At 38.0% G+C, this 18,786-nt stretch overlaps 1 protein-coding gene across 1 annotated transcript; it reads left to right on the forward strand.

Annotated features, from left to right (window-relative positions):
- The first annotated feature begins 2,110 nt into the window (after nucleotides 1-2,110).
- Nucleotides 2,111-14,537, forward strand: LOC114527693. Its single transcript, XM_028549400.1, has 19 exons — nucleotides 2,111-2,390; nucleotides 5,107-5,329; nucleotides 6,261-6,350; nucleotides 6,440-7,322; nucleotides 8,030-8,269; nucleotides 8,426-8,773; nucleotides 9,262-9,303; nucleotides 9,611-9,720; nucleotides 10,172-10,274; nucleotides 10,432-10,507; nucleotides 10,715-10,809; nucleotides 10,896-11,009; nucleotides 11,625-12,113; nucleotides 12,361-12,585; nucleotides 12,841-12,946; nucleotides 13,025-13,073; nucleotides 13,187-13,372; nucleotides 13,559-13,788; nucleotides 13,936-14,537. The coding sequence occupies exons 4-19, from the start codon at nucleotides 6,573-6,575 to the stop codon at nucleotides 13,980-13,982; spliced, it is 3,210 nt and encodes a 1,069-aa protein (XP_028405201.1). The 5' UTR covers nucleotides 2,111-2,390; nucleotides 5,107-5,329; nucleotides 6,261-6,350; nucleotides 6,440-6,572; the 3' UTR covers nucleotides 13,983-14,537.
- The last annotated feature ends 4,249 nt before the right edge of the window (nucleotides 14,538-18,786 follow it).

An 18,786-nucleotide genomic window follows, 5' to 3' on the forward strand; every position in this document is an offset into this window, starting at 1 on the left:
TTGTGCCATTCAATTTATAATCTCTTAATCTTGACAGCCGAGGCGATAGGCTAAAACCAAATATCAACACTACCTCTTGAGATGCGTCGAACGCATTTCAAAAACAAAGGTAATCCCCCAGACGCCTATGCTCATATCACAAATCTCTATAATATTTAATGTACTCTTTTAGTGGTCTTTAGATATTGAGATTTGACACCGCCGTTTCAAATCGCCTCGCAATCTTTTGATGGCAAATCCCACGTTTTCTACTAAAAATACCCTTTCGTCTCGAGCCAGCTAAAATTAAGTTTACTGCCACCAGATACGTATAGAAATTTATCACAAAAGTTTAATACGTATAGAAATTTATCACAAAAACGCTAGTTTAAACCGGTGAATACTGTAAAATGGACCTCTTTATAAATCGACTATACTTATTGTAGTTTAGAAGTCTGGATTTCAAACTGAGTATTCAATGTTTACTGACGAATAGTATAACACAGCTACGTGTTGTAAAACCGATGGATGGCGAAACCAAAAGTTTCTTACCTTTAAACTCTGAATCGTCTTCTTCCTTGTGCAGTGGTTATTGGCTGGCAGCTGGCGATGATTGATCGTCGAATAGTTTTGCGCCTGACTCGCACACTTGTCTCTTCAAATTTCGTTGTGACTTGCGACGAGTTCACCAACTGTTCTTTAATGTACGCTCAGTTCCCAAGGTTCTGCTCTAGGCTTTACAATATTATTCTCATCGCCCAGGCAACATTCAAAACTCACATCTGTCTTCGTGTGTTAGTACCGCAGTTTTCTTTGTTACGAGGCACTTGAAAGAGCTCAGTCCTGCGATAATTGCCGTAATGAAACCGACTATAATTTCTTCGTTGTCACTTCTAGATGCTTCCCTCTCCTTTACGACTTCTAGACTTTTCCTTGTGACTTAAAACGATGGCAAAATTCCTTCTTCGCTGTAATACTCCTGGGAAACCAGCAGCTTAACCGTTCTCGAAACGATTTCACGTCTTTTGAAAGCTTTTAAGCTTGATATATAACGTAATAAAAATGATTCAAACTGATATCCGACCTTTTGTAGATTTCTCGGAGTCAACGGAGTGAACAATTTTAACATACCAAGTATACTACACTTTTTATCGTTAGTTATCAACCGTGGTCTGGTTTTTGTTTTGATCGATTAACTCTTTTTTATAAGTAGTGGCGTACGTGGCATAATTTGGTATATCGCGCCTACCTACACGCAAGGTAGCTTCCTGGCTGGATCGGGAAGCGGGTTAATTAACCCGAGAACCGTTCTACGGTTGTTAGCGAACTATCAAAACACGGAGGAGTTTGAGGTATGGCACTTGTAGGATGCATGGGAAAGTTGATTTCTAGAGTCTATATGGAAAAACGCGTGGGTTAATATGCATTGCTGGCTCTATATGGAAAAAAGGATACTTAAGGTCTGATTTACCATGACAGTTTCCAAAACATTGCTGTAATGTTTTTATAAATCTACGAAACGAATTTCAGGGCGCCGTCTTGATCGCATGTACGTCACCAGGTTGGCTCGGGTTTGAACGCACCTCTTCCGAGCCAATATAAAGGCAGTTATGAAAGGCAGATATCATTTCGTGTATTAATGAGTATAACTAATGACGTAACTAAGGATACTTATTAGTCATCTCTTATTGATCCAGTGTTACTACAGGAAGAAACCTAAACTAAACTAACTTTATTTAGACTGGATAGCTCTATCAGTTCTAAACTGTTCTTCCTAGAGGTCCAGTAAGGATCATCTCTTATTGATCCAGTGTTACTACAGGAGAAAACCTAAACTAAACTAACTTTATTTATACTGGATAGCTCTATCAGTTCTAAATTGTTCTTCCTAGAGGTCCAGTAAGGATCATCTCTTATCACTTCAGTTTAAGCATTCACAGAAATAAAAAGTTAAGGACAGGTTCAAACAAGCCGACCACATGCTTTATTTTTATTGATATATAATATTCTATTTTGGTCAAGAATGTCCAGTGCCAGTGGAACCCCATGTGGTTCATTGTGCCCCAAACATTCTTCTCATTGAATTCTCTCCTCAGGACGCCATTGAACAAAATAATTAATATCAAAATTGGAATTCCCAATTCGCTAGCGTGCAGCAGGTATGTCTGGAAACATGCCTGACGTGAAGAACATCTGAGGCTTGTTTTGACATAACCAGACCTCGTCTGTCGATACAGACGCTCGGTGTGATGATCGCAAAATCAACTGCATGTGTCACCGATTTGTACCTGACTCATAGAATGACTGTCTTTCTCCCAGGATCTACAAAGGATTAAGAGAATATTCAATGCACTGTTATTAAAGCTGATTGCTAATAGGGAAGAAGTATAAACCCCTTATAAACAACAAAGGTAAGGTTTGTATCACTATCACCAGACCAACATTAGAAGTTCAGGCTATATAATTATGCTACACACCCAGCAACTTATTGTGAACTTCAAAAATTCTACAATTTCGGGGAAAAGATACGAATAAAACCTCTGGCAATCTTTTTGCTCTAATCAGCATTGGCAGTTCATCACCCTGATAACTTCTAGTTTATCATAACCTGCTGTCTCGAAGTTGCAATAAGGATTCGTCTTTTTATAGCACAAGGCTAAACGGTTACTGAATTTACAAGTGCGTTCTTTTATATACTTTTATTATTGAACTGTCAATCATTTTGTTTGACAGCATGGGTCATCATGAGTTCATAAAATTGCTCTCGAAGAAGCGCTGTATGTATTGTGCAGTATCAAATATTTTTTAGATCAGATATTTTACTACATTATCGGCAGTTGGCGCGTGCTCACGTCTATAGATAATAGAGAAGCATATAGTTTGCGTGCTAGAACGCTTTAAGGAAGAAGACACACTTTGTTCTCCATAACAATCAACTAATTTGGTGACGGTGATATTATTGTGGTCTGTAATACCAAAGAATGCGTTCAGGAATGCTCGGATTTCCTCCTGTAGTAACACTGGATCAATAAGAGATGATCCTTACTGGACCTCTAGGAAGAACAGTTTAGAACTGATAGAGCTGTCTAGTATAAATAAAGTTAGTTTAGGTTTCTTCCTGTAGTAACACTGGATCAATAAGAGATGATCCTTACTGGACCTCTAGGAAAAACAGTTTAGAACTGATAGAGCTATCTAGTATAGATAAAGTTAGTTTAGTTTAGGTTTCCTTCTGTAGTAACACTGGATCAATAAGAGATGATCCTTACTGGACCTCTAGGAAGAACAGTTTAGAACTGATAGAGTTATCCAGTATTAATAAAGTTAGTTTAGTTTAGGTTTCCTCCTGTAGTAACACTGAATCAATAAAGAGATGATCCTTACTGGACCTCAAGGAAGATCAGTTTAAACTTTCTTTCTAGTTGTAACTTTGGATAAGTAATAAATTCATGCACTTGGTGGAGTTTACTGGATGTGGTCACAGTTCGTAAAGTGTCATTTTAAACTTTCCTGGTCTCCACACTTCAATTGCCCACTAATTCCCCTCTTTCATTTTAACAGAGGAGTTTTAAAATGCCGGAAGTCTGATTATAAATACCCATTAAAGGACATAATTTAGCTACGAGCGGTTGGGACGCGATGGAAGGAAATGCGTAAGGAAAGAAACTGAAACAAGTGAATTAGACTGACGTAATTTACACTCGATAGCTGTTCAGTTAATACCAAAATAAGCCCTTCACTTTCAAACACTTGTGTTATTTTGTGTAGTCGGAAACATGCGCAGTGGAAGCATCCACGTCTTCTGCAACTAAGTATCGTGGGAATGCGGTTTCCCACCGGAACTTTTTGAGCCATTTCTTGCATATGGTTAGACAGAAATGGCGCCTTTTGATAGTTAAAGTTGTTTTTACGTGTAAGAAAAATATGGGTCCGGTGATGAATTAAATATTTTGGCGTCTTGGGAATTCCAGTTAAGCATATGGCCGGATCACATGAGCTTGACTATGATAGGATTTCTCTTGTAGTTGCAAACGACAAATATTGCCATGACAACGGTCCATAAACATCACTCTTTGATGCAAACGGTCATATATCGGTTTCGTAGTTTTCATTTGTATCGTAAACAAGATTGCATGAGACTTTGGAAAATGATAAATTTTTTATCAAAAGTTAGCGACATTGTTTCATATATTTGTGTATTTCTGTAACATGTAAACCTAACATCACTTAGAATAACTTCTGAGGCAGAAATAGTTTCATTTGTTTTGAACGGCACGAGATAATATCAGAATTTGTTTAGCCCAGTCAGTTGTCCTAAGCAAAGCTTACTGAAAATGGAATTGGGTTGAAAATAGCCTGGTGTGAATAGATGGAGTATCATGGGTAATTAAAAAGAATTTCGATTTTTCTCAATGAAAATAATAGTCTGGTCTTCGCTTGAAATATCATATATCGTATATGTCGTCCATTTTAACCGCACTGTGCTGTTTTTAGGAAACTATACTGCGTCATTGCGAACCCACGGAATTAGATTCCTGAGCTAAATGTTGTGCAATAATGGCATGCATGGTCCATGGGTTAAAATGACTACACAGCAACAATATTGCAGCTCAATTAACGAGGCATAGGATCTGCGGACGTCTAGTCGATATGCCACAAAGACAAATATGAAAACAAGCCTATTTTCAGTTCAATTGTATTGTCACGAATACATGTTTCATCAATCATTTGTAACAGGCAGTAAGTCAAGACCTTAGCAACCGGAATTTCCTGCATGATGTAACGTTTTACATAGCTGAGTTTGAACTCGAGTTATCGCGAGCTTTTGACCCCCAGGTTTTCGTTCTTTGTTTGAAACAAAACCCTTAATAGTCACGATCATATTGAAAAGCTTTGGCAATAAGGTTGTGTGAGATGCATTATAAGAAACTTCCTTCCTTATTTAAACGATTTCCTGATTATGCCTGGCTCGCCGTGCGAGTGTGCATTTTTTTCGCTACGTCTACGGAATTGAAGAGGAGTGTTTGTTTTGTTTAAAAAAAAGATATAAAATTTTCCATCCCCGTATCATTCATTTTATACTGCTTTCTCTCCGTCGTTACTTCCGATGGCTGTGTTTTCCCACAGGTTATTTTGCTTGAAACTGTGATTACTCTTGGTTTTTGGTCAACTCAATATCCGGTGACAGCTTCCCAAAACAACACGAGATTACTCAGTTCTGCCAAGTTTTGAAAAGTGGGAAAATCTATTATCAAGCGTGTGAACTTTTGATCCTTAATAAGAATGATTCAGCTCTATCTGTTTTAAACTGTTCTTCCTAGAGGTCCAGCTGTAATCACTATATAATCAGGTGCGCCATTTATATTATGAAAAGTGTATTAGTATTAGACCATAATCATTTCACACCATTTTAGTTCATTCTCAGGCCAGGATTATGTTTTAAAACTGAAGTTTAATCATTTCTAGGGATTATTTTTCCTGTCTGTCAACAAATATTATATAACATACTACTGTTGTTAATGTGTCGCAGTTCATCCAAAACAATGAAATCATGTCTAGTGATATATAAACAAAGATCTAGCAGAAGACTTCGGCTTTTTATGTGCTACTTTCATTTATCCTAGCTCAGAAAACAATACCCGATTAATTTTAAGCTAGATAACTTTATTAATTCTAAACTGTTTTTCCTAGAGGTCCAGTAAGGATCATCTCTTATTGATCCATTGTTACTACAGGAGGAAACCTAAACTAAACTAACTTTATTTATACTGGATAGTTCTATCAGTTCTAAACTGTTCTTCCTAGAGGTCCAGTAAGGATCATCTCTTATTGATCCAGTGTTACTACAGGAGGAAACCTAAACTAAACTAACTTTATTTATACTGGATAACTCTATCAGTTCTAAACTGTTCTCCCTAGAGGTCCAGTAAGAATCATCTCTTATTGATCCATTGTTACCACAGGAGGAAACCTAAACTAAACTAACTTTATTTATACTGGATAGCTCTATCAGTTCTAAACTGTTCTTGCTATAGAGGTCCAGTAAGGATCATCTTTTATTGATCCAGTGTTACTACAGGAGGAAACCTAAACTAAACTAACTTTATTTATACTGGATAGCTCTATCAGTTCTAAACTGTTCTTGCTATAGAGGTCCAGTAAGGATCATCTTTTATTGATCCATTGTTACTACAGGAGGAAACCTAAACTAAACTAACTTCATTTACTTTAGATAGCTCTACAATCTAACGATTCTCAATGATTCTTGGCCATTTTGTTAGGCAACATCCACCCTGCGGACCTAAAGCATTTGAAAGCAAAGGACAAATTAAGACCGCCCGCCACATCATTCCTGCATCCTATGGCGCCAGGTATTATACTCTTCGAGGCAATTTATCACCTTATTATTTCTTTTGTGCCTTCTTATTTACTAATTCAAAGCCGCTCTGCCCATTTATAGGCGACGAGCGATTAAACAGCGAGAGATATTTCAATGTTTAAGTGTTTGAACGAATGATGCAAGCTAATCAACCGCAATATTTGAGTGGAATTAAAAAGTTATTGATACGAACGACGTAAATCAGGAAGATACAATGGATAAAAAGAAGCGTTTCCCTCGTCCTTCGTCTTTTATAAAACGGCGTCCGAGCTTTAAAAATAAGCTAGGTATCAAGTCAAATAAGTCGAAGGAAAGCCTAGATCGTATTGACTTGGCAAACAATGAGACCGCTACTCCTGAGGACAATGACGATAATCTGGAGCAATGTAAACGCTTAAAAAGCGAACTTGAAAGTTCCAAGGATAAAATGGACCATTTTGAAACTGAGGTTGATCTCCTTCGCTCGCAACTACGGAGTGCTTACAGGAAAGAGTTGAAAACACATGAAACCGTGGGCACTGATAGCGAAATAGACTACGATTTGTTTACATCAACAGGGCAAGATGATATTCGACAGAATATCGGACCAAAGGCTTATTCCGACGGCGAATTGGACCCGAGTGAGCACCATAGCAGGCCATGTAAGGAATGCGAGAAGCTCCTTTTGACTCGAGTTAGTGCTTTAGTCGAAGCAATTACGCTTAGAAAATACGTTTTACAGATGAGTAAGATTAACGACAGCAGCGGGAATAGCGCTGAAGCCTTTCTCAGCGAAAACGAAAGAAAATTGACCAAAACATTGGCGGAGAAGGAACTTCTGGCGAGGCAGTTGAAGTCTGTTTGTCGTGAACGTGATAAAGTGCTCCTGGAACGAGACAGAGCTTTGGAAGAATGGGAAAAGGCCGCGAGCAAATGGGAGACGACCTTGGATCAATTGGATACATTAATGATTCAACAGAATGAGGTGGGTTTATACTGATTTTTATAATTAGTATTTTAACTGTACTAGATCTTCAAAACCTCATATAATCGCGTCAAGTGTTGTCTTGTATTCTACAATAAGCTGCCAGTATTCATGTTAGTTTCGCTATAGTTCTAGCTAATGGTATATTAAGATCTTTCGAGGGAGGATTTGAAGGCGCGCTAGCCGGGAATGTTTCTATCAGGAAAGTCACTCGACTTTCAAATGTTTCAAATCTTTCTCGTGTCACAAATAACGGTATATGAAGTGTGAATGTGGATATATTATATTCGCCATATTTGTACGTCTCTGATCAATATTATCTAGTGATGATTTGCATGGCAAAATGTTCAATAAATATTTTCCTTTTTTGATAGAATTCTCCCGCAAACAATTTCATGTGAGGAAGTTTATATTTCATATTTTTTTGCCAAATTTTTGAACGATTGTGCTGGGCCTGGCCCACGAAAACTATCGCTTTGGCAGAATGTTGGCCTTTTTGCCCTTTTCAACGATGGCCATTGATGACACGAATTCTCAAATTTCATCATTGTTGTACATGTTTCTCATGCAATACAACACACTTTCTCATCAATACTGCGTGAAGTGTGTAATACTGCACTTTGAAGGAGGCCCTGAAATTTGAGACCATGAATGATCAGTTTTCTGAGCTTCTAAGTTTCCTTTTCTGAGCTTCTTGTTCCTTTTAGGCCAAGGAAAGAGATAACAAGACAATCTCACGTTTACGAGGAGCGATTTCCGAGCTTGAATCGACTGTCAAGGAGAAAGAACTCACGAACAATGAACTCCAGCAAAGATGCATTCAAATGGAGTCACAGCTTTCTTTGTCCAAGAAGGAAACTCAGGATTGCCTGAACGAACACGATGTAGTTTTGAAAGCGAATTTTAACATCGCACAGGAACTAAGGCGTGTTGACGGAGAGTTGAAGGTTAGTTGATTTGCATGGTACTTGGTAATGAACTGGTATACAAGTACTTTACAGGCACTAACCTTTGCAAGAATGACTATACTTGTTTTTTCTTCAAGCAAATATTCTCTGCATATGATATAATATCTTTTGCTTGCACCTTCTAACCGTTTTAAGGAAACGCAAATGAAATGCAAGGAGCTTGAAGCTGCCATTCAGAAGGCCCAAACGTTGTTGGAACGAAGCAAAGCCACAAACGAACACATCGTTAAACAGTGGAAATACGCCGTGAAGGAAAAGAAGAAGCTGCAGAGAGATATATCTAGCATTGTTGTGTCTCGTGATGAAGCGATACAGAGGAATCTATCCACGTTATCCCAGCTGGACAGAGTTAAAGATGAGCGCGATAGGTTGGCGAAAAGATCGCGGAGTGTGGATACAAACGGGAATTATAGCGACACTTCGGAAAACCATTGTAGCTTGGCTGACTGCCAGTTTTGTGCTGATTCAAGCACTCCACCTGGTGTAGGTGAAACCTATTTCTAATGGCTTGAATTCTGGGGCGGGGGGGGGGGGCGTACGTGATCTGTTAAGATCTAGCATTCAGTTTTGTCCTTCTGAAGAGAAAGTAGGAAAGGTTGTCTTTGCAAATTATCATGGTTTTGTTGACCTCGTCTTTAGCAAAATTATGAGACAATTTGATGATAGATTTTTGCAGATCACGCAGGACAATCCTACCTAGTTTATCCATGCATGAGAAGCTATCGAAGCTAAGGTGCTTTGCATGGAAATGATGGGGGTTGGTATTGTAGGTAGATATAGGATAGTATTACATGGTATGGTAGGGATGGTATAGTACAGTAATGGGTGATATGGGATGTTATTGAGTGTCTGGTGTGATTGTAGTATGGTGACAGATGAATATAGAATTATGGTATGGTGAAGTATGTCTTGTATGGTAGTGTTTCCTAAAAGTCACCACACCTCTCATTTTTCTCTTTCTTCTATTTTAGACACTCGTACGTTATGATCAAATCAATGTGTCCGTGGCAAAAGTGAGTCTGTTTTTCTATCATCAAGTATTCCTTCTTTATATCAACGTATTTAGCCAATGATTTTATTTGAAAAGCCAGTGTTTCCCAATAAAACAAAAATCAAACAAATGAAGACGGTTTAAACATCCTGACCCTCATGTAGCAAACGCGATAACAACAATAAATGATAAAGAATCTCCAGCGTTTAAAACAGGCCTGAATGGGACAAATATTTAGTTACATGATCATATTCTTTCTTATTACGAAACCTCATCAGACCAAATAGAATATCAAAAATAATATTTTCATCAATATTTTGCTATTGTAGAACGACCTGCCAGAATTTGAGTTATATCTTGCGCCCGCGCTGATTAGTGGTCACAACACTGTCATGGTAACAAAAGTGGACGAACGCCTGATGAAACAATACAACATCAGGTTTGTCGACGTTGCATGGGAGAGAGCTATATATCATTACTAGCGGTGACGCGCTGGGCGTATATATTGTTTGCAGTCAATATTGACACTCGTTTGGCAAAAGTTGATTCCCGCCCACGTGAAATCACGTGGCGTTCACGTGCGCCACGTTCCCTCAGACAGGGAAATTAAAAACCTTGGCCAAATTGCTGGGGATTAAATACAAGACTGTTTAGGAACCCTGTGATCAGAATTTCGGTCAATTCTTTGAAAACCGACAGAATCAAAATCCTAGGTTCACCAGATCCTCCTTCAAAACAGCGAAAAAAAATTGATCTGACTAAAAGATACGCCCAATATTTTAACCTTTTGGGTTCGTCTCAGGAAAAATGGTTTTCATTATAAACATTTGAGGCAATATCCTGCGCCATTATTCTCTTTCTTCTAATTGTGTTCAAAATACTAATTTCAGGAAATATGATGATGTCGTTTCTGTGAATCAGGAGAGTGTTGTCGGTGCTGATGTTGATAAAGTCAGAAATTTACTGGAAGAAAGTGAGACTGACTTGAATTTGGTAAGAGATGAAAGTGTGCACTAGCCTATGACGAAATACTACAAAAACACTCGCATATTGTGTCTACTGATATTGAAGTAATATTGGTCATGAATGCAGAATGTTTTACAGCTGTTTACAGAATAGAATTTTTTATTGAATTCTTGGGATTTTTCAGACATTACGGAGATACAAGACTCCTTGCGAAATCACTTTTGAGACAGAAGTTCCGATTCCAAAAAGATCTAAATTAGGTATGATTCTTGCACGGGTTTTTAACGGAATACACAGCAGGATTTTGAAAGATTACTGGTAGTCAGTTTAGAACCTAACAAGGAACGTTGCAAAAATGTAACTCGGATTCTCCAGATTAACCAATTACTAAAAGCAAACTTTATGGTATAGTTTAATACACACACGAAAGATTCCTTAATATTTGGTTTTTTTAAATTTCTAACCAGGCTGTGGCGTGCAATGGGGTGTGTACATCAAGGAACTGTCTTCAGGATTGGCAAAAGAATCGGGAAATATCGAAACAGGAGACTATATAAACACGGTAAGGACTTAGATTTCCTGACTTCGTCTTTGACTCTTTGTTGAACTTATTCCAATCAAATTTATCCTCTAAAACTGTTTTCGCAGATTAATGGAAAGAATCTTTCAAAGATATTGTCCTCAGCTCTCGATAAATATTCCAAACGTGGTGAGAAGATGTGCATGGAAATCACAAGAAAACTCTCACCGACGCTGTGGAAGGTAACTGAATGCTTTTATACAATTTCAATCTTAAGTCTTTGAGAAGATATTTCGGTCAACGAGCTCGGATCTGATACATTCTAACGACTGATAAACTAACCGCAGTGCACTTAAACCAGACCTAAAGTCTGATAGTTTTTATGAAACCGCCCCAATGTAACACCCTCTTCAATATCATTTTTACATCATCAATTTTCGACTGAAAAATTTAGCATGAACTAAAAAAGACGTTTTTATATAGTATTATACAACGTCAATATGCCCAAATTCATCCATAACGTGAAGACTTTGAAAAGCAGAATGCCCGCAATGAGATTTTGCTAACAGTTCTAACAGTATCCTTCTGAAACGTCTGGCTTACCCTTGTTATAATACAAGGCTCTGCTCAGCGAGTTTATAGCAAGCTTAATCCAGTATTTATTCTCAGAAGGATCAAGGATGCAAAAAGTACAACTCGTATTCGACGTTTGAGACGCTTCCGGCTTTCTGAATTATCTTAGGTGGGCACAAAACAATACCTGGCAATGTAATCTATTGTTAACGAGGCTGTTTTCGTTGTCAGAAAGCCAGGAAATCTGTGTCATTTCCCGTATAATACATCTGGATATTTTTTAGTGCCCGTGTCACTACAGCACTTTGAGAAAAAGCAGGGCAACGTTACGAGATAAATATCCGAACCGTGATTCAGTCATTTCGATCGATAGTTACCATTCACTGGGCGCCTCAAGCATTAGTTCTATCCCATCATACATTTCAAGCATCGACTCGGCCTCAGTCTGTTCTCCTGCGACCGCGTCGGAAAGCGAAGGCTACTCGAAGGTGGACCGAAAGCATTCGGAGTTATACGCGGTCGATACCGGAGTCCCTCCGACGATTGCCGAAGAATCTTCGACGGATGATAGCGTGTTCCACTCGGACAGAGGAAGAAGAGTCAGAAGTCTGACGCACTTAGGACGACCAAGACATTCCAAGAAAGATCCTCTTACTAGAGCCCAGTCTCTGACTCATTCTCTCAACTCAGACAACAGCAGTATTCGACCAAGAAGCACCTCGCGTTCCTCAGGGACCATCTGTAGCAATGGAAGTATCGTTTCAGTAAAACAGGCAAGACCCGTGTCCGCTGTATTACCAATTACATTCACAGTTCCTGTATCAAAGGAAAGGTAAAGATGTCTTGTTTACGGTAAACACTGTTATAGCTTCGAGTTTCCATAAACTTTATACAACAATGAAAACTATTGCCATTCATTAAACGAGACGAAACAATACGAGACTGCTCTCTACTCAATTAAGTTATATTTAGGAACGTATTTTGGTGGTTTAAACCGTTAGTTATAACTCATACCCATAGTCTCGTCTTTGTCTGATTTTGGGCTTAATCCCGGCTGAAAATCATTCCATTATCTTTGTTTGTTTCTCTTCAAGATCTCGCGTTATTCGTTTGGACAAACGTGCGGACGAGCGACTAGGTTTGAAGATCGGTGGAGGAAATTGTGTTGGTATTTACGTCACGGGATTTCTCAAGCAAAGTCTGGCCGAGGAAGCTGGAGTAAGAATTGGTGATCGTTTGTTGCAGGTGAGCAACGGAGGAGGAAAGGCTGCAGCTCGCTTAGATTGGACAGAATTAGTGGTGTATAGTCAGACAATTTGTGCTCGAGAGTTCCTTTGTATTTGAGAAAGATTTTCATTACCATCATTTCTATTTTTGAGAGAGAATTAATCCTGTTTGAAATCGGAGTTGCATACACTTTGCGAACCGAGTTTATTTTGAATTTTCTTCATGAACTACCGATGCTTTTGTTAATGCAAATCATTCTCGTTTATTCGATAGTTAAACAGCTACACCGTCAGCCAAGTTACTTTGGATTATGCGACAAGAATTCTGAGAATATTGAGAAAATGCAACTACATTAGAATGGAGGTCCATAATTACACAAGTAAGTTTGATTCATTTTAGTGTTTAGATCTCAAACAAACCCTGCTTTTGTATTCATCATGAACACTTGTGCTTTTAGACGTTGATGATGTATTAAAAGAGGGAACATTGGACTCGCTGTATTTAAGGTAGATTTGATTGGTTTTTAATGGCTTAAAAAGTAGAAGTTGGCTGTGGAATGAATGAATGAATGCATGGTATCGTAGTTTTTTGACAAGTTTCACTCGTGACTCGTTTGTAGAGCACGCATCTCTCACGTGGCCAAGAATCCGTTAGAGCTCAGCTACAGTATCGGGGAAAAACTACGCGTGACCAATACCCGGGCAAACTATGACCCGGTGAAAGAGATATGGCAATGGTATGCAGTCCGTGAGAGACCTGGGGATGATGGCACGAAGAAGGAAGGGCTTATTGCAGCAATGAACTAGTGAGTGATGAATTGAAATAAATAAATAAATATGAAAATAAATGTTTAAATGAAATGAAGGAAAGGGAAAGGATCAAGGGAACTAAATTATATCATTACTCCTTTCTAATTTAAACCAATATACTGGACTTAGAGCTGGATATTTTGCGATGAAAATATCAGTTAAAGTTTGTTTTGTTAACACAGTTCACCGGAGTTGGACGACACTAGTTCCCAGGCGAGGACAGGGCAGACTGGGCGCGAGTCGGAAGGAGACGACGCCAGTAGCGTGTTCTCCGACGACAGTTTACGAAACAATCGACGCGTGAGGAGAAATTCCGTGGAAAGTCTGGCAAAACTGAGGCGATATCGCACTGCCAAGTGGAGAACATCCAGCGTTGAGAGCTTGGGATCTGAGACCGACTCACAGGCTGAAAGTAAGTTGGCGCCATTTGAGTTTTGGCGCCATTTGAGTTTTGGCGCCATCTTGAGTTTTGGCGCCATTTTGAGTTTTGGCAGTTTTTACTGTTGACGGAGTCATTCAAATACTAAAATTATTTTCCAAATTATTTTATTTTGTATAGACAAGACTACAAGTTATTATGAAATCCTGCAAGAAAAGCAAGTGTGAGTGAGGCGTTGAAACACTGCATTAACTAGTTTTCATCAAGGTTCAACTGCAGAATAACTTTTCTCGAAGTTAGACATATGGCGGTCCTTGCTTGAAGCCTCAAGTGAACCCAGTTTGAAGTTCGAAATATATTTCAAGATGCGCGCGGTGTTCCTTGTATGATGTGTGCATGGACATCACAAAATAGTTAGCTTCAAAGATGAAACGTTTAGAAAGAGAAAGATGATATTTGATTGTTAAACAATTCTTGTGGTTCAAGAATACGATACGATGGAATTGAAGAATGTTATATACAAGATATGTGGCACAAATCTTTAATATTCTATCCATATAACAGATGAGTCTGAGCGTTGCACGTAAAAATTAAGCAGTAAGACCGTAAAACTCTCTTCCAAAAAACAACTTACATGCCTCAGTTAAAATAGCCAAGAGCTTGTCCAAAAAGTTGAAACGATATCCACAGATGTCCAAAATATCAAAGGATTGCAATAAACTGTATTTGTCTTCACCCATTTGAGCTGACATTGAATAGAATTTTATAATTAAATCGAGGTGAACCAGTCTTACTAAGATGCTTAGAAAGAAATATTCAAATCTGTCCGTAATATGAAAGGATATAGATGCATGCAAATATTAATATTTATAATTTGTAACTAAAAAGTAATATTTAATTTTAGTCAATTTTGCGTCTCAGCAATCAATGTTGTACTATATATAGGCGGCCTAAAAAATCCCATAAAATTACCAGTGTCAATAAGTCCTCCGAATATGTTGATTTGCGGTAGGAAGCTGTCATGTTTATTACCTTAAGCTAGGATCTCATTGGCCGGATATTTTTAAACAAGCAGGTACGCATTGTCCTTACCACAAGAATTTCCTCTTTAATTTCAATGTCCGCTTATTTTATACATCCTGTGAAGCGATGAAGTGTTAGAACAAGAATAATATTTTTCAAGAAAAGAAAGGTAATTGATACTACTTCCAGGGCCTACTCGATCAAGCCAGGTCAGAGCGATGTCAGTTGAGCAATTACACACCAGTTTTTTTACTTTTCTAAGTATGTCATTGTGGGTGAAAATGCTTGTATTTTAAAGGTTGCAGTATAAAATTAACTAGGTTTAAAGGTAAAAAATATGTCCCGTTTCATGCACGTGCTCTAAATATAAACGAAACAGCTGTTGAGAATGAGTGCTGTTGTTTTTGATGAGAAAAACATGCGGAGACCCAAATTTATTTCGTCCAATTTAATTCTTCCGCCAGGAAGTTAAACAATTCAGTATGTCAAGTTACACGCAGGCTTGCAAGATCTTATTCAGTTTAGTTTAACCGTTACGAGAACGGGCGTACTGTACTGTGCTGTCGGCAGCACAAGTGGATTTATCGATGTCACAATTGAGTGTTAAACCACTAAAATCGTTCTGGGGGTCCGTTTATATTGCAAAGCCTTTGAATCCAAAGAATTCTTGTCAACATAATAATTTTGTTTTTCTTGCAACCTAAGCGGGCATTTGTCTGGTAAACTGCATGGGGTGTAGATTAAGGTAGCCAGTTAATTATAGAAAATTTAGTGGAAGAATACAGTCGTGTGTGTATGGACTTTGTGAAAGGTTTGTAAGATCTTTAATTTTGCATGTGCAATATGAATAATTCAGTTTGGATTTCATGGATGTAACCTGTTGTGCATATTGTCGTTGTAGTGCTGGCAAAGTTTTGATCGTCCGGACTGACTTTCCATAAAGTGGTCCCACTTTTGGATCAACCACCGCAAGTCTACAACAAAACAAGTGAGATTAAACTGAGTTCACCGGGTTTTTCAAACAATGCTTTTATTTCATGTCAAAAAAACACCTTTGGGACTTCAAGGAACAAACCAGGAATTTCTTTGACACAACAATCTCATACCAAATGCATGACTGGCCTGAGTGGCCTCTATAGGATGTTATCTTAACACGAGGCTGACTTCTCTCTAATTTTTGTGCTGTAATGTCCAAAATAATCTACGATTTCTCTCAATGTCTCTGCACAAATTTCACTGGATGTTTGTGCAGATCTCAATGTGTAAAGATGGATGGTATAAACTAGCGTTTGCCAAACATTTGCGAGTGTAGCTTGCAGCATTTGATTGTAATATAACGGCTCTCTTTCATATAAAGAAAAAATAGTTAACTTAAAATGATTTTTCGTTACGTTTTCCTCGACAAATTTTGTTAAATGAAGCTTGAGAATGTGGTTAGATTAAATCATAGCAGAGGCCAATATACCTATGCTACAATTGAGTAGGATTTAAATCGTTAAATATGCATCGCGCGGATGTTAAAAGGGCGAATTGACATATATTCAATTATGTGCTAAGTCAACATGCTTAAACTGAGGGAATTAAGTGTTGTAAACATGAGCATAACTCTGTGTCTTGTAATCTTCTCGTACAGGCGACCAATTGAGCCTTCGACGTCATTACAAGTGAAAGAAGCGCAGATATGAGGTGTAGATAAGGGAAAGCAGCTCTGTAAGTTGTAAACTATTTTGTTTTGCACGTCATTTGTTAAACCGAGAAGTTGTTAATATCGTTGTTGTAGAGTATTAGGGTAATTAAAACGTTGAATTATGATGGGTGATATATGAATATACTGGCGTTTGACCTTTATCTTTCAAGTATCTAAGACCTCCTTCATTTAACTTTTGATAAACAACGGCCACGCGAAATAAAAAATTGTTTGAAGAGTGCCCAGGTGCTATAAAATTAGGTGCATGATATATCGCTATGATAAACTGATATATCGCGGGTTACATGTTGCATGGTTGATGTTTGCTTACCGAAAAAGCACAGGCAGTGATAGTAACTCGAGGATTGCACGGAACTAGCTTATAGTAATACCATAGCTTATACTGATCTAAAACTTGTTGAGTTAATCGGGAACAGCGGAACTACGTCTTATAATGATACTTATTCAACCTGGCCCGTTCTTCATCGGGCTGTGATGTTGTCCAGTGATCACTATACATAATTTCACCTCAAAGTTGATGAGAGAGTTGTTCGTATATGCCTGAATTACGTCTAGTAAAAAATGTTTAGCTTCCAGAGTTACAAATGTTTTCTTCTAAAGCAATTCTAGAAAGCAATTCAGATCCATTGGCATTGCATGCATTCACTACTTTGTTTTGTTTTGTTCAGTTTGTAAATTGATTAGCTTCATGGATTTTAAAAGAGGAAATACTGTCCAAATACAGTGTTCGAGTCAAGCAACTTGCTTGTTCTTAGGCATTGATTGAGTATATTGTTAAAACGTAAAGTTCGAAAACAATCGCTTTTAACCATTGCCAAAGCAAGGTTTGAAATCGCACCAAAATTGTGTTTAATCCTAAGTCGGTTATTTAAATTACAATCTTCAAACAGATGATAATTGGCTTGGACGTCGTGATGTCAGAGATGGTTATCTTGCATGAATACTTGATATGTAACCATATTTGTTTTTTAAAATAATCGGCGAGACTGGTAGTCTGATAGGATCCGGTATACTGCAATAAATCGCGGGCTAATCTGTTTTGTAGCCAAGACTTTGCATTTGTTTTATTAAAAGCGACATTTGGAAATGTAAACCAACTGGTTTTTGTTTGAATGAATTCCAAATAAATGCATCCGCCCACCAGCTATGCAACGCTAAAGCTAAACGCGTAACTCTATTATAGTTATCCATCAGTTCTAAACTGTTCTTCCTACAGGTCCAGTAAGGATCATTTCTTATTGATCCAGTGTTACGACAGGAGGAAACCTAAACTAAACTAACTTTATTTATACTGGATAGCACTATCAGTTTTAAACTGTTCTTCCTAGAGGTCCAGTAAGGATCATCTCTTATTGATCTAGTGTTACTACAGGAGGAAACCTAAACTAAACTAACTTTATTTATACTGGATAACTCTATCAGTTCTAAACTGTTCTTCCTAGAGGTCCAGTAAGGATCATCTCTTATTGATCCAGTGTTACTACAGGAGGAAACCTTAACTAAACTAACTTTATTTATACTGGATAGCTCTATCAGTTCTAAACTGGTCTTCCTAGAGGTCCAGTAAGGATCATCTCTTATTGATCCAGTGTTACTACAGAAGGAAGAAGTGTTTTTTTAGTTGAATTAATTAACTGAAGACTGCATGTAATTTCAAAAGACATGCTGCATATAAGGTCAATGTGGTTAATGTTTGAGCTTCCCGGTAGAATAACTAGTCTTGCAAGACTGCTCGGCTTTTAAGCCGTCTAATCCTTAGCACAATAAGCTTTGCAACAAAGTCAAACAGGCCGTCACTGAGACGTCAAACTGAGCGCAATTCATAAGGACATGACATTTTCAATTCACTAACAACAACGAAGTTTCGAAATTCACTTTTGTGTTTGCATTTTGAAAGTCCGTTTTTCCGAAATGCTTTTGTTGTGATGTGAGATGAAATTACGTCGATCCAAGACAACGACTGTTTCCACCACCGGGAAAGATTGTTTGCTTAGTTACTGTGGAATTATTTTGTCGTAAAATGGGTAAAAAGTATTGTTATAGTTTATATCGTAATTGTTTAATGTCTATACGATATTGACAACCAGTCATAAACACCAGCGGGTTTATATCGTGCGGACATGAATTGACATGTTTTACTCAGGCAATTAGAGTTCGCTCCGGATTAATTCTGCAAATTTTTACCTCGATAAGACTGGATAGATAGCCGTAACGGATAATTATTGACTAATCCTGTGTTGCTCGTTATATAATGCGATGTTCCGAATTAAACAATACATTCCACAGTCCACAGTAGGCTG

This window comes from Dendronephthya gigantea, unplaced genomic scaffold (assembly GCF_004324835.1).
Source record: "Dendronephthya gigantea isolate DGI-Jeju-01 unplaced genomic scaffold, DenGig_1.0 000045F, whole genome shotgun sequence".
Taxonomy (NCBI): domain Eukaryota; kingdom Metazoa; phylum Cnidaria; class Anthozoa; order Malacalcyonacea; family Nephtheidae; genus Dendronephthya; species Dendronephthya gigantea.